The sequence below is a fragment of the Necator americanus genome, chromosome I, assembly GCF_031761385.1.
Source record: "Necator americanus strain Aroian chromosome I, whole genome shotgun sequence".
In the NCBI taxonomy this organism is placed as follows: domain Eukaryota; kingdom Metazoa; phylum Nematoda; class Chromadorea; order Rhabditida; family Ancylostomatidae; genus Necator; species Necator americanus.
Window position 1 is genome coordinate 33,699,414 of NC_087371.1, and position 14,273 is coordinate 33,713,686.

The 14,273-nt window shown below is 38.5% G+C and overlaps 1 protein-coding gene across 4 annotated transcripts; it reads left to right on the forward strand.

Moving 5' to 3' along the window:
* Positions 1–758: 758 nt before the first annotated feature.
* On the forward strand, positions 759–10,793 carry RB195_007705 (uncharacterized protein; the record flags this gene model as incomplete). 4 transcript variants are annotated; one of them, XM_064181474.1, is made up of 25 exons in its annotated part: positions 1,541–1,543; positions 2,046–2,181; positions 2,303–2,388; positions 2,452–2,518; positions 2,686–2,753; positions 3,133–3,249; positions 3,461–3,664; positions 3,735–3,815; positions 4,007–4,096; positions 4,188–4,312; positions 4,394–4,715; positions 4,976–5,174; positions 5,247–5,282; positions 6,792–6,904; positions 6,965–7,020; positions 7,094–7,154; positions 7,467–7,568; positions 7,797–7,961; positions 8,044–8,165; positions 8,865–8,973; positions 9,041–9,199; positions 9,491–9,628; positions 9,680–9,781; positions 10,310–10,387; positions 10,740–10,793. In XM_064181474.1, the coding sequence occupies 25 exons, from the start codon at positions 1,541–1,543 to the stop codon at positions 10,791–10,793; spliced, it is 2,793 nt and encodes a 930-aa protein (XP_064038260.1). The 4 variants fall into 4 exon arrangements, with proteins under 4 accessions (XP_064038258.1, XP_064038259.1, XP_064038260.1 ...); XM_064181472.1 differs by lacking the exons at positions 6,792–6,904; positions 6,965–7,020; positions 7,094–7,154; ... (7 more) ...; positions 10,310–10,387; positions 10,740–10,793 and adding an exon at positions 976–1,038 and having other exon boundaries at positions 1,430–1,543; positions 5,247–5,341; XM_013445658.2 differs by lacking the exons at positions 1,541–1,543; positions 2,046–2,181; positions 2,303–2,388; ... (8 more) ...; positions 4,976–5,174; positions 5,247–5,282 and adding an exon at positions 5,394–5,472.
* Between the last annotated feature and the right edge of the window lie 3,480 nt (positions 10,794–14,273).

Genomic DNA, 14,273 nt, shown 5'->3' on the forward strand with positions numbered 1-14,273 from the left:
ATACAAATCGGACAAAAACGACTTGAAACCTGGTGCAGCTGCGCTCTGAGAAGCTAGTGGGGTGAAGTTAGTGGCTGCTGTCACTCTCTTTTCACGAGAACACAGTTCACAGCTAAGCTTTATGCTGTTGTTTCGTAATCTAAATTCTCGCGGCTTTCTTATTTGAGAAAGCTTAAGTTAGCCACAAGATGCACTTTCGGCTGATCTCTATTTCTTTCCAAAAATCTTCACCGATTCAACTGGTGTGGGGTATGGTTGTTATATTCGTTCTCAACGTGTGAAATCACCAGAAGAGTATTAGAATTAGAGGATAAAGTCCACGGCGCTGATCAACCCCTATGGAAAACCGTAACCGAACCATAACCTCAAACAAATTCCACCTAGAATTCGTTTAAGGATTAAGAATGCTCGGGCAGCCTTACTTGCGGAGTGCAGCCGATTCGTCAAGTCGGTGTTTTCATCCCTCCAGACGAGCCTGGTACCAGTTTGTCGACTCCAGAGGGATAAAGGGGCTGGTTAGGGATTAGGACGGACTAGAAGCTCCGATCGATCGTGCAACCACAACGGAACCTCTTGCCGATTGTGCCTGAACTAAACCTTCACCTTTGGATTCGCAGAGCAGTTCCGGACACCGTCAATTCCACGATATGCTGCTTTTAACTCTGCGCTGTCTCAATCATACCCTTCCGGTTGATTATGTACAACAGTTACTATATTTTGCATGATTGCTCCTAAACCGGACAGTTGTTGAGCACTATATGATACGGCACTCTTCTACTCAACTGGAATGCAAGCGAGAAAAGGGAGGACGTGATGGAACTGCTCCGAAACACTCGCATACGCATGAATCACGGAAGAAAGTCTCACCGATGGTGTGTTTGCGGACTGCGCACGAAACAATTTCGTCGTGTTGTGTTCAATTGAATCCTCAGGGTTTCTGGATGCATTGGATGGTACTTGATCTTGGTTTGACAAATGGCATCATCAGCGATTCTAAACGAGGAGCGAATGAAAACTTATTCGACGGCAACGAAGGAGGTCAGTCATTCAGCCTTGTATGCTTGGTTTTTAGATTTAAGTGTTATTCGTTTCGTTCGGATTATATCTGTTTATAAATCATGGTCGTATAGTTGATTTTCACACAAACGATTCATATGAAAATGAGTTAACATGATGTTTTGGATGTTCTGCTGAAACAAGACTATTTATTGGTTATTGTAGGCTTAAAGTAGCCATTAGTTTCGTAGAGCTGGAGCGCCGACTAATTCGAATTTACTGTGCCTTACAGTGAAACTGAATAAATAAACGTTTGTTCCTTTCTCCTTGCAATTCTCCATGCGAAATTCTTGCTTTGTTTGTCTTGACTTTGTTGAAGTTAGAGAATGGATTTTTCTAATTTGATAAAGTTAGAAGAATTTTGATTTTTCAGACACTTACTCGGATAGGGAAACTTCTTGAAGCTAAGCAGAAGGAACTGGCGGAATATGAAAGCCTCATTCGCAAACTAGAAGAGCTTCCTCGAAAACGCACACATTCTATCATGGTAATAAGTTTCAGTTTTTTTTTTTTGTAATAAAATAACCCATGCGTAACATATGGTAAGGGTCCATTGATTAGTTTTCGGTGCTCACTTGGTTGGTGGGGCACTCAACCGCGCTTTTATTTTTGGATTTTTGGAAGTGAATAAGTTAGTTAGTTGGGGCCTTAAAACCAATACATTAGTCTTAGAGGATGTATGACATGGAGACTAAAGCTACTAAGGAAAGTAAGGAAGCTAGAGCCTCCAGAAATAAGAACGCGTTTGAGTGCCCCCAGCTACCTTAGCACCCAGTTTTCTTAGTTTTTTGCTGAGTTAATTGTCTTTTTCCTACCTACTGACGTAAAGTTTTATTCTGATGGTGTTATTTTGCTGTTATTTCGAAGGAGGACGGATTTCTCTAGGGGTTTCTTTTTACATATACTTGTTTTCTGAGCGTAAATGAATTCGTTCAGATTTTATTCGCTCAGAAATACATTTGAGGACCAAGAAATATGAGAATTTTCAGTGTCCTATCGGATCAGTCGGCTTTCTTCCCGCCACTATCGTTCATTCTAATGAAGTGCTTGTTGGATTGGGTGATGGTTACTTTGTGGATACGACATGCTACGACGCCGCAGAGATTTTACAAAGACGAAAGAAAAGTGAGGCTGAAATATTACTCCTAACTTCTCTTTGTCTTCGATTGAACGTTCACAGTGTTGGGTGCTTACGACGATCTTCCTCTTGAACCTCATTCTTCCATTTAAGTTTTATTTCTTTCAGTTGTGGAGAAAAATATTGCTGACCTACACGAACACGAAAATCTGGTCAAAAACTACTCAAAATATGCGAGAGAGCTTTTCGAACGAGTTCGTCCAGTTTTTAGGCATTGTCCTTTTTAAAGTTCGAATAATGAAAGCTCGTAATTTTAGCAACGCAATTCCGATGAAGTGGAGATTCGTGAAGAGTATGATGAGGTGAAAGAGGATGCGCTTAGAAGTTAGCCTTTTTGTTTTCGTAAAGAATAGCATTTCGAACAATTAAATTAGATAGATAGGTTTTTGCCTTTTTAGAAACTTCCGATTGAGTTGTTAAACTAACTATTTCTAATTTTTTGAAAGCTATAAATTTGTCGGAGTCACTGAAGCTACAAAACGTTTCTTTAGGGAAACGAAAATCCAGGTTCGTCGCACCGAAATCTGTCACGAAAACTGTGGCGGATATCAATGCCGAGGTTTGTTTGTTTTTTTTTCTGTATGGACGCAAAGTTCGTAACTGCTCTCATTTGTGGAATATTGTGAGATGTGTGTAGTAAATGTAGTATATCATTGCTCTTTTCTATTATATTTATCAGAGTTCCCTGTTCTTTAGCGAAGCTGTCTATTCTCTAGGGAATATGTAAATTCACTTTTGAATATCCCCTAAAATTGAATGAAAGAACGGTTTCGATCTTGGTGGTCGACTAATTCTGCTGCTTAGGCTTTCGTTAACGCACAATAGATTTCTTATGAGCATCGATTTTTAAATGTTTACAGATTTCCGCTGGGTTTGTAAATCTTTATAGTTGTATTTGTACATACTTATATTTCCGTTGTAGTATTACATAACTTCAGGCCGAGATGATGAAGAGGTTGGAAGAGCTTGAGCAGCAAGAGTTACGAAATGGCGAACTTGATCATTCATTCGACAAAGTGATCGAAGCTGAAGAAGATGAACCTCCACCAACATTAGTTAGTTTTACAGCGAATTCCAAGGCAAAACTAAGAAGTTAGCGAGTTACATATACATATGCTTCTTCTTGATTATCTAAAATTCTATAGGACTGTTATGCACATTTCCTTCCAGAAATCACATCTTCTGTTTTCATTTTGGATTTTCCATTGACTGATTTTCTCTTCATGGTTTCTCCTTATCCAATTTCTTCCTCTACATGAATTTTAGGACAAAATTCTTGAGAAGTTAGACGATGAAGATACAAAATGTCTCATGTCGATTCTGTCCTCGGACTCAGCTGTGTCATCAACAGAAAAGCAAGAGCAGTTTCCAAGTGGAAACCCTTGCGCAACAACCCAACGAAGAGCGTCAGAACAGATTTTGCCTGATCCCACCACTAAAACTGCAACTGAAGCTCCCACCGAACGAAAAGTAAGCATCCTTCGAATCCCATTATGCATTGATCCAGTCTTTTATTTCACCAGATCAAATCATGTTTTAGAAGGAGTTAAGTTCTAAGCTGCAATCAAGCTCTGTTTCCGAAGCAGTGAAAGAAGACGATTTGAAGGGATATTTCAGAGGGGTACGTTTATATAGTTTCTCTGATTTTGTTTGGTGCCCACAGTTGTTTGAATTTTCTTTTTTTTTTTTTTGAATGCTTGCATCTTCATTGTTTGTTAGTTTTTTGTTGCATAGGTTCGGTGTAACCATGTTTTTTGGGGAGACCTATCTTCTTTTTTAAGTTCAAGGGGAATTGCTCTGTTGTGATTTTAGGATGATCTTGTGAGGATGCTTGCTGAGCAGGAAGAAGAGTACGACGAAAATTCTCAAACCTATCAACCTCCTCCTGGAATCAGTACAGAGGTTGTCGAACCTTTTATGGTATTTTCAAATCTGATCCTTTAGGTAATGACTGTTTTCTCCGCTATTTTTATGTATTTCTTTCTCTCATTAGGCTTACCAAAGAATTCTTCGAGTCGTCGAGGAAATGAATGACGATGCGAGCGGTGATGACGATGACGATGAAGATGGTAGAATATTGGAAGAGGATGAAGAAGATAGTGATACCAACAATGTCGAGTACGCTAGAATTAATAATGACGATGAGCTAGTTTAATTAAACTGCTTGAGAGTTAATGTGTCTCATTTGTTATTTCGTAGCTCGGAACTGGATTCGGACGATCTCAGTGAACCTGAGCAAGGAGTAAAATTTGGACCATTCACTGTACAGAACCTTGGACCAAATGCACCTGTGATCAATTCATCACCTCAGAGTCACTCAGTGGGGAATACAGCAAGAAATGTTGTGCTTACCACTTCTGAAGGAACAGCGACGGGAAAGACTGGGCCAAGAAGCGATGATGACCAGGAAGGAGTACGAACCCGTACTGAAGAAAGTGAAAAGAAATGTCCGAAGAAGAAGAAAAGTGTTGTGTTCGCAGAAAAATTGGAGAACTCGACTTTAATTGATAAAAATGCACCGGTGAGTTGGTTTTCAGAAATTTTCGTAACGGCGCCCTGACTGTTCCTTTTATTTTCTGTTCACGGACTTTCTTATGCTTATTTCTTTGGTACTCGCTATCCATCTTGTCATATAAATCACAGCTTTCAACTTCTTTTTGGTTCTTATTTTTGTATGGCGCGAGATTTGTACTTCTGCATTAGTGTCCTCTTGCTGAAGTTATTACTACTTAATTCATGTAACTATTACTAATTACTGATACTTCCTGTATGTATTTTTAGCCCTCCGATGTCCGCGTAGAGCCTTCAACCTCCTCTTCTAACACAACTATCGCTTCAATACTCCGAAACGCAGATGAAAAAACACCGACAAATGCGAGGCTACTAACGGAAATGACCACAGATGAAGAGCCTCGTAAAGTTATCTTGCCTGGAAGTAGGGATGCATTCACTGGCGTTATTCGAGAGAGGAATATAAAAGGTAGCTTGTCACTGTTCTTCACATTGACATTAGTACTAATTATAAAGTGTAACTAACATTGTGCATTTTTAGTGCTAGAAGCTGGGGATGCTGCTCCATCGGACAACGGTGAGCCAACTAAACGTCAATCTTTATTCAAAATGAAGAGATTGAAGAATCATGTTTGATTTTTGGTGTACACTGTTGATAATTTGAGTATAGCAATTATCATATTTTTTAATGCTGCTACTGTTTTTGTTTAACGAAAGTTATGAAATTTACGGTTATGCCTTCGATTTGTTTGTGATTATAGAGTTTCGTAAGATTTAATGAATTTTGTTGATCGCTCAAGGAATCGTGCTACTGAGAGGATTCGTCCCCTTCATAATTATTCTTGAGAATTTGTGTGTACTTGCGAGAGAAAGTACAAATTTGTATAAAAACATTGCTATGGTCGGTTCAAATTGACGGGCTGTTGCGACAGCTCGACGGGAGTCTTGCGAAAGTTTCTGCGCTCGTAGGGGTGCGGTAGGCGAGCGGTTGGGACTGATATGGGACTCAATGCTGTAGTCCGAGTAAAGCTAGCGATGGTCCACTTTGATCCCGTTTGCTTGTCCCGCCGCGACGTTTTGAGCGCTCCCGCTTACGCGAATTCTTCGACCTTGATATCGTCTTGTCCCATCTAATTTCTTGAGTGCAAATTGTGCTCATAATAATGGAGTGTTCGTCGAACTGTGTTGAATATTACCATAGAAAATGGGTGCGAGCTCTTCACTGACATGCTGACAGAGGTTAGGTTCAGTCGACCAGCTAATTTCGACTTTTTTCACATTGGTCGGCCCTCCTCCTTTTATTAAGTGATTTTATGCAACTAATTCTCGCTTTTATATATTGCGTTCTTCTTTGTATTTCTCTGATATAGTAGTGAAGATGATTTTTCATGTCTTCGCTAGTTTTGAAGGGGAAGTCTGCATCTTACGTCTTTTTCTTGGTTATTGTTTAGTTACACAGATCTATGCTCTTTAGAAACTGCTCCGTCTCGTTGTGTAGTCATGAAAATGTGCAAATAGACGGTACACATGCTGATTATGAATGAGAATCTCTAAGTTCGAATGTGGAGTATTTTGAGGTCGCATCAAGGTTTCTTTTTTTGTGCTTCAAGGCACTTGTGGTTTAATGTTTGAAAGGGCTGCTCTTTTATGATTATGCTAAAACAATAACAAGAAATCATCCTCTAAGTATTCTGATCCCTGATATAATGTGTTTTGGATAAGTCGAATTCGTGAAAAGACCCAAAGAAATCGGTTAGGAGGAAAACAAGTGGGCCAGGATTTGTTTTGTCTCTACTTAGATAACTACATCTCATATACAGTGTAGAAGTGATTGTTTTTGATTGATTTTGTCGTTTACTTCCTAACGAGGACGGAGTATTGTGTGCTTTTGATTCGGGTGTTATTTTTGCTTACACACCTCCGCATCACCTACAACTGATTTCCAACTCCTAAAGGATAATGATGCAATGAGAAATCCATGAACAGAATACGCGTGATTTAAGAATAGCATGAATTCGTGCACTTACAGGACTCATATGTTCGCAAATGCATAGTTTTTAAATTGGAAAGTCTTTTCTGTTTTAAGTTAGAAGGATAACTGGTGGGTCGGAGAACAACTGCCACGCGTTTGGCTCCATGACGAAGAAGCAATGGAGCTCTTCTGTGACAGATCCAGTATTAAAAGAAGTTGCTGATGAGGTTGTTGTTTACATTTCAGATACTAAATTTCGAAGTCCACGTTAGTATAATCTATTTCAGATGTACAGCAATGAAATGAATAAAGTTTCTGCGATTGTTAATTGTGATCCAACAATGTGCGTATTTATTTCTAGTTCCTTTGAAACCTTTTCTTTTGTTTGCAAATTGAATAACTTGGCATTGTTTCAGCGAGATAAAGATGCGATTTGAGAAAGAGTGTAAGGTGAACTCAGAAAGAGCCGCGGAGATGGTGAGTTTTATCCATCTTTTCCGGTTTTCTTCTTCATTTCCACCATCACAGTTCTTTAGGCGCGAACTCTATGGAAATATTTTTTAAAACTAATTTTTTAATTGTGGTTAATTCTGCTTCTTTTCGTTTCAATAAGTTTCAACATTTGACGAAGGCGCATTTTAGTATTGTTCGGAAACTTTAAAAGAGTTGTCAGTTGGTGGAAGCTGTGGAACATTGTTATTTGATATTTGCCATGTAAAAAATAAATAAAAGATAAAAAATTTCTTTCATGTTAGAGCTTTTTTTGCAAAGAGCAATAACCCTTTTCAGGTTCCTGCTGTATTGAAACGCTATCCGTTCACTACACAACCATTTCAGTCTACCGAAAAGGCTATAAATGAACTCAAAAAATCGCTCTCTAATTTACCACCGGTCAGTTCCAGTTTACTTTAGAAAATGCTTACTTCTTAGCGGCTGAGTCTAGTAGCCTTAACTTCTAAGAGATATTTCTTCGTACCCATCGTAATCAATATGAACAAAGTGTGCACGGTTACGCGGTAGTTATAAATGTGATATGTGAAAATGTCACAGATAAAAATTACGCAGTAATCATACGATCCTTTCTTCTTGAGGAATTGTAGTTGAAATTGTGTTTTTCAGGACTGTATTTTTGGAGCTATGCCGTGTGACTGTTTACTTAGTGTCATACATCGACTTCCTATGACCACAATGCTATCACTGGCCACAAGTTGCAAAACCTTTAATAGCATAATCAACGAACAAAATCATTGCCTTAAAGATGTAAATACGATCAGGATTGACTTTGTGAGCACCTTTTTTTTTCTACTGTGTCGTCTCATTTTCCCTTAAAAGTCAATCGAAAACTGTCAGTTTTTTTTTGTTTCAGGAGGAGCAGCGTAAAAATCGTGTTATTGTAATCAGCATTAGGCGCGATGAAGAAGACCCTATGTCAAGGGTGGAACGATATCTGCACTGTACGCGTTGCCCCGAAATTGACAATGAATTGGAGTGGGTGATTTATTGAATTGTAAAGGATTATGTTTTCGATAAGAAAGGAATAATAATCAGTTTTTTTCACTTTTTTGAGTTTTGTTCTGGTATTCACTTAGTTAATCTTATGGGATCCCAGTAGGACTGATCTTGAACTGATACTTTAGAAGTGTTTCACTTCACTTTTTGTTTGGTCTCTGATCCTGAATACCTCCTGCCCTACCTTTCTCTTCTGTTAGCCTTCTATTCATTATACTGCTGAGAATATAGCAATATTTCTACTGTTTTTGATTCTCGTTATTCTTGCGCTATGGTATGTATAGTCTTATTCTGCATTCTGATTCCTTTTCATTACGAAGTTTTTTTTTTTTTTGGAACGCGAAATAGTATAGGAATTACCTTGCTCAGTGCACTAGATATTCATAAAGTTTTTATCTGAGAAAAAAGGCAGGAATGAACTACTAGGCTTTAATTTGGCCTAACTAGGTTTGCATGTTGCTTGATGGGACCTTCCAATTAACCGTATCTACCATTCCATTTCACATTCCTCTTGTAATTATAACGCTTTGCGGCTTGCTCAGCGTTCAGCTAAATACAGTGTTTGAAAAATCTTCCACAAGTTTCCGTTCGATATTCCTTCTTTCTGCAGGTCCAATTGACTTTTGTGTTTTGATTTCTAATCGATTCTTAATTTTCTCATGATTTTCCTTTCTCCAGCGAACAATTATTAAAGCTTCCGTGTTCAACTGAAGGCGTGGGATGGGTAGCGAATGTACTCCCTGCGTTGTTAGTGAATGCGCATGTGTCGAACGTCGACTTTGTTGGCGTAAGTTGTCGATGGTAACTTTTTTGCAAATTACCATAATTGTTACTGGATCTTTTTTTTTCTGAAGGAACATGGTGTCGTGCTCTCTCATGCAGTCCAATTTCAAAAACTGTCATGTAAAAGGCGCCCTTTTCTTGTAGAGGAACTCTCATTTGGCATCCGGACATCAGTTAATTCCAGTGTTGCCTGCTGTATGTTCTGGATACAGTTGTTACGACCCATTAAGGTTGGTTAAGCTAATCTTTTTCGCTTTGTTACTCGATTGCTCCTAATTCTAGATTAACTTTAAAGCAAAACTTTATCAAAAAAAAGTTTTTTTTTTCACACAAAGAGTAAATTGAGTTCTAGTTCAACTGAAAATGAAAGAAGGTTAAAAAAAATATTCAAAAGAGTTTTTCTCAGCTTCTCAATTCTGCTTTGGATGAAATTTGAACTGTACTTGCGAGTAGGGTGAGAGAAATTATCAAACATTTCACTATACGTTAAATCCCCTTCCTCAAATTATTTGTCATTTCAGGTCAAGATTTACCCTCTGTCAGGTGGTCTTTTTCTAACATATGGAGACTTGCGATGGTTTTTAACTCAACCAATGAAGAAAGTAGTTTTGTATGATCTTTATAATATGAATCTGCGTGCGATTTCCGAAATTATTTGGGTAGGTATATTTCTTAAGTTTTCCATTCAAGATATCATTTTTCATTTCAAGGATTGGTATAAAGCTAGGCAGAATAGTATACCGCACACGGAGATCTCCTTCGCGGGTGCTCCACCAAATATTGACGATTTCTTGGAAAAGATCAATCATAAGGTAAGTTCTTGTTATTTTCGGCTGTTTTCCATAGTCTCTACCCTTTTCTAACTTCTCATCGACTGATTCAAGTTATTTGATTATACTGGACGTTATAATTCTTTAATTCCCGAGGCGATTCTTGTAACACATGCAAATGTTTGATAAATTCCGATATAAATTGAGAAAATGACATCGGTATTTAGTTGAACAGATGAGGGAATTTCTTCTCTCGAAACTTTCCATCGGAGCAGAATCCGGACCTACTCTGATTTTCATCGCTCTATAGACTTTTTCGATTATTCGTAAACAGAAAGATCGCTAACAATAATAGCGTGGATCCCGCGTCTGGAGCGTCAGTTGTAGACCAACTTGCATTGCTACATGACTTAACGTTCTCACTGCAGTCTTGTTTGTCTGTTTACCTTCTGAGAGTCATCAAAATTGTTAGGGTATTCCGCTGTTCCTGCTATTCCTTCATTGCTTCTAGTTCCTCTGTATTCTTCCATCAATCTATGCTTCTTTCATCGATCATTAATTCAATTTCAGACTACAGGTGAAGACGATGAAGGTCGTTTTGCTTTGCTCAAGAGAGGTGTTGATGGAGCTATGATTCAACTTATTGTGGTAAGTGATTTGTTAGTTTGATTTTTTTCTGAAGAAGTTTTATCTCCAGTTAAGAAATGGTCACCAGTATGCACCTTGAAATTAACCGATTGTGTTAATTGCGAAAAAATGGCTGCGTAATCTTCTTCAATAAAAAAAAGAAATGGGAGAAAATCATAGAGAAATTGAACTTTTGCTGACAATATATCTCTTCCTTTTTCATTCGTAAGATAAGGTTTGGAGAAAAAAATTAGGAAGCGTGTGATGCTTGGCTTTGCTTGATCAAGCCATTTCCGCCTAATTTCAAAAGAAAAAAAAGATATAACACGGGTAGAAGAACAAGAGTAGTCTTTTGTATGTCTTTCATTTTCAGCCTTCTGGAGAGAATAGGCTAGTCATCAAGGACTACCACCCCTCTATTTCATAGCGAATTAACTGTGTTATAATTCACTATGATAGTTAATATGATCTAGGTAGGATCAAAAAATTTGTTGTGTATGTTGTCGGCTGCATTGTTTCTGTCACTAAATATTCTCTTTTTGTCTGAGGTAGGAAGTGCAAGGGAACGTTTTCGCCATTCACAACGTAATCTATCCGGTTAAGAAGGCATCTCAGAGGAGAACTTCAGCTTGCTTCTCAAATTAGCAGAGGGTCCTAATATCCCCAAGTAATTGCGAATGGATCTACCACTAAACTCATTTTATGCCATGCAGGTGACTGCTAAAAAATGAAATGCTGTTTTTTTTCTTCTTCCATGTTCAAAGAATGGAGTATTGCCTAGTTTGAATCCTCGAATTTCTGTGTAAGTTCATTTTCATTTAAAAAAATTCATTTTGAAAGTCGAAAGAAAGTTGAAAAGTATTGCGGGAACTGATAAAATGTCTATCTGAACGGCTACGTATCAATTACTCTCTCTGTGTGCGTTTGTTTGCTTAGAAGTGTATGAGACCAGCATGAATCCATTCGCAAAATTTTGAGAGGCTGAAAAAAACCACTTTGCAAATTCGAGAGGCATGCGAGAAGCTTGATTAGGGACTTCCTTTTACAAAAATGAATTAAATTTGCAACGACGGGCTTATTTTCATTCACTTCCCTTGTGAGATTTCTAGTCTATTTGTTTGCTTTGCAAACAATCAAAAAAAAAAATCGTGTTATGTTCTTGTTTCTGTGATATATTTGTGTAATACAATCGGTTATGCTCCTGATTTTCTTCGATTATTCTATGGTCCATTGTGGTAGATGTTCTTCATTATATGATGTGATGAATGCATATTGCTGTCTCAAGCAGTTTAATAAGGGTGTCCCCATATTTCGTGCCTCGTGAAATTATTCTGGTTCTTTCGTTCCTTGATCGCTACCTGAATGTTGTCCCATGGGTTGCTCAGCGGGTTTTGTGCGCACCCCTCACAACTCATACCGATTCCTTTCACGGGACCAAATATCACTGTCATTTGAAGCTAACCAACTGTTGTTCAACCTAGGTTGTTGTTCTGCAGATGAAGGGTTTTTTTTCGTTTGGTAAGCGAATACTTCATGTGTCATTTTGAAATGCTTCAGTTTATGTTAGTGCTGCTTCTGAATAAATTTTATGAAATAAATCGTATCGAATGAAAATTTGGTGCATTTAAACGTTACAGACGAGGTCTTGTGTCCACTTGAACTGGACCCGTGTACCCATATACCTGTGGTCTCTTTAAAAACGCAGGAGATGAATTCGGAAGAGGAGAAACGAAGTTGGAATAGAATATCAAAAATATATTCTGTCAGAAATAGTCTTCTGGAAAGAAGTGAGTCTTACTTCTAAGAAAATTAAAGTTCTTCGTTAGTTCTTAGTTCTTAAATTTTTTTCAGTAGACGTAATGAAGAAAAAGAAAAGAAAAAGAAACAGGAAGAGAGGAAAAGGTTCTCAGATAAGATAAAGAACACATGAATGTTGACTTTTGCAATTGTAAGAGCTGGATATTTTACAAAATATGAGCTGGTGGTGAGAAAATAAGTGCAGAACCTATACGAAATCGGGATTCATGTCGTTTGAGAGGGAAATTCCTTAGCTTAGCAAGGGACTCTGCATTCGAACAAAAAAACACATTTGCACTATTGCTGGTTATTGATTCCCATCGTTATGCTCTACTTTCGAGCCTTCCTAATACTCCCCCTCTGACTTTTTACATATCCTTATTTCTTACATTTTTTTCTGCAATAAATCTAATCCATCCGTTTATAAATTTTACTTCCAAAAATACCTCTTATTGATGAGTTTTAAAACAAACCAACATTATAGAAACCAGTGATCAACAGCGCACAACATAGATGCGCATCAATATTTCCACCACCTCCGGGGAGGAATAGTGCATCGGCCCTCAAGAGCCATGAAAGACTCGAGAGGAATAACCGTTTTTATCCAGTGTAGATTAATCTCCACCAATCTTTTTTTCTCGCATCCGAGGATTTCGCTGCTTCCAGTGTCATTGTTCATCCGCGCATCAACCGCAAGAGCCGCATTAGCTGTTCGGACTCTAACCGCAGCTTTTCTTTTCTCTTCCAGCTTTTTTTTTAAGATTTCTTTTCTATTTTTTCTCAATAGCGATATGTGCGCGTGTCGTGATGACTGTTTGACGGTTTTTTAAACTCTACGTGGATCGCTTAAGGAACCTAATGTAAGTGCGACCCTGTGTGTTTGGATACAATTATTATCTAGACCTGGCAGATCACCAAACTAAGCGATTTGTCCCGATCTGACAGTTGCATACAGTAGTTTATTCGTTTGTTGTATTTGTCGTACGAGCGTTTAATTAATAATTAATTTAATTACGGTTAATTTAATTGCGGTCGTTTAATTCAATTACGGTTTAACAAAATGTGAATGTCTGCTCCTTAAATAAATCTAGAACCGGGCAATGTGTAGTTGGGGGAGGTGTCACTAACCGCTCTTGTTTCTCGAAGTAAATAACCAAATCGGTCAGGCCCATGAAACGTAAGTATTAATCCATGAAGCTACATCTTTCTCTGTTTTTCTTTTTTTATGGCGATACAAAGGTTTGCCTTTTGTTCTTCTGTACTTTTTCCTTTTTTTCTTTCTACTTTTTTTCGATGACGGTATGTAAGCTGTAAGCTTCGCGTTTTGTCATATTGTGGTTTCCCCCTTCTTTTTGTAAATACGCATTACATGTGTCTGGAACGGAGGTCAATGACGTTCTGTGCTAAGGTATAGTAGGGTCAAAATGGCATAAAGTATGGTAGAGTTGCGTAAATGACTGTGCTCGACATGGAGCGGCGGTAGAGAAAACCGTTGGAATCGAAATGGACCCATTGCACACTATTAACTGACGAAGAATGGTGCTACCAAGGGTTCCAGCACGATCCTAACCGTCACCCTCCACCGCAACGCTTCGAGTGCAGCCGCTTACGCAACTGCACCGTGTTTCATTTTGTTTTGACCCTACTATAGTTGAGAGGGACAGTAGAGGTCAAGGTCGGGAAAAGTAACCAACAGAAACGATCATCCTGATTGTTGGCCTTGTTGACACCTTTTCATTAAATTACGGGTTTCTTTCGTTGAGTTCGGTCCGATTTAAGTTATATGCTGGATGAATGCCATAGTCATCTTGTTGATAGTCGAATTTAAGCAACAGCCAAGATTGTTAACAAAATTTATTACGGCTAACGTTTCGGCGTTGTCGCTTTCGTCAGAGCCTTAGTAGCCGCGCTGCCGTGATGTTAGCGGATATCTGCGTAGTGCCATCGCTCCGCTCCGCCATAGTCATCCACCTCGTGTAGAATGTCAGTGTACCATAATCTGAATTTATGCGGCTTTTCTGTTTTAGAAGGACGATCAGATTTGCAATGGGAGGTAGTTTTGGGTGATTTCGATTTTTTTCGGCAATCGTTCAAGGATTTAGCTTATATG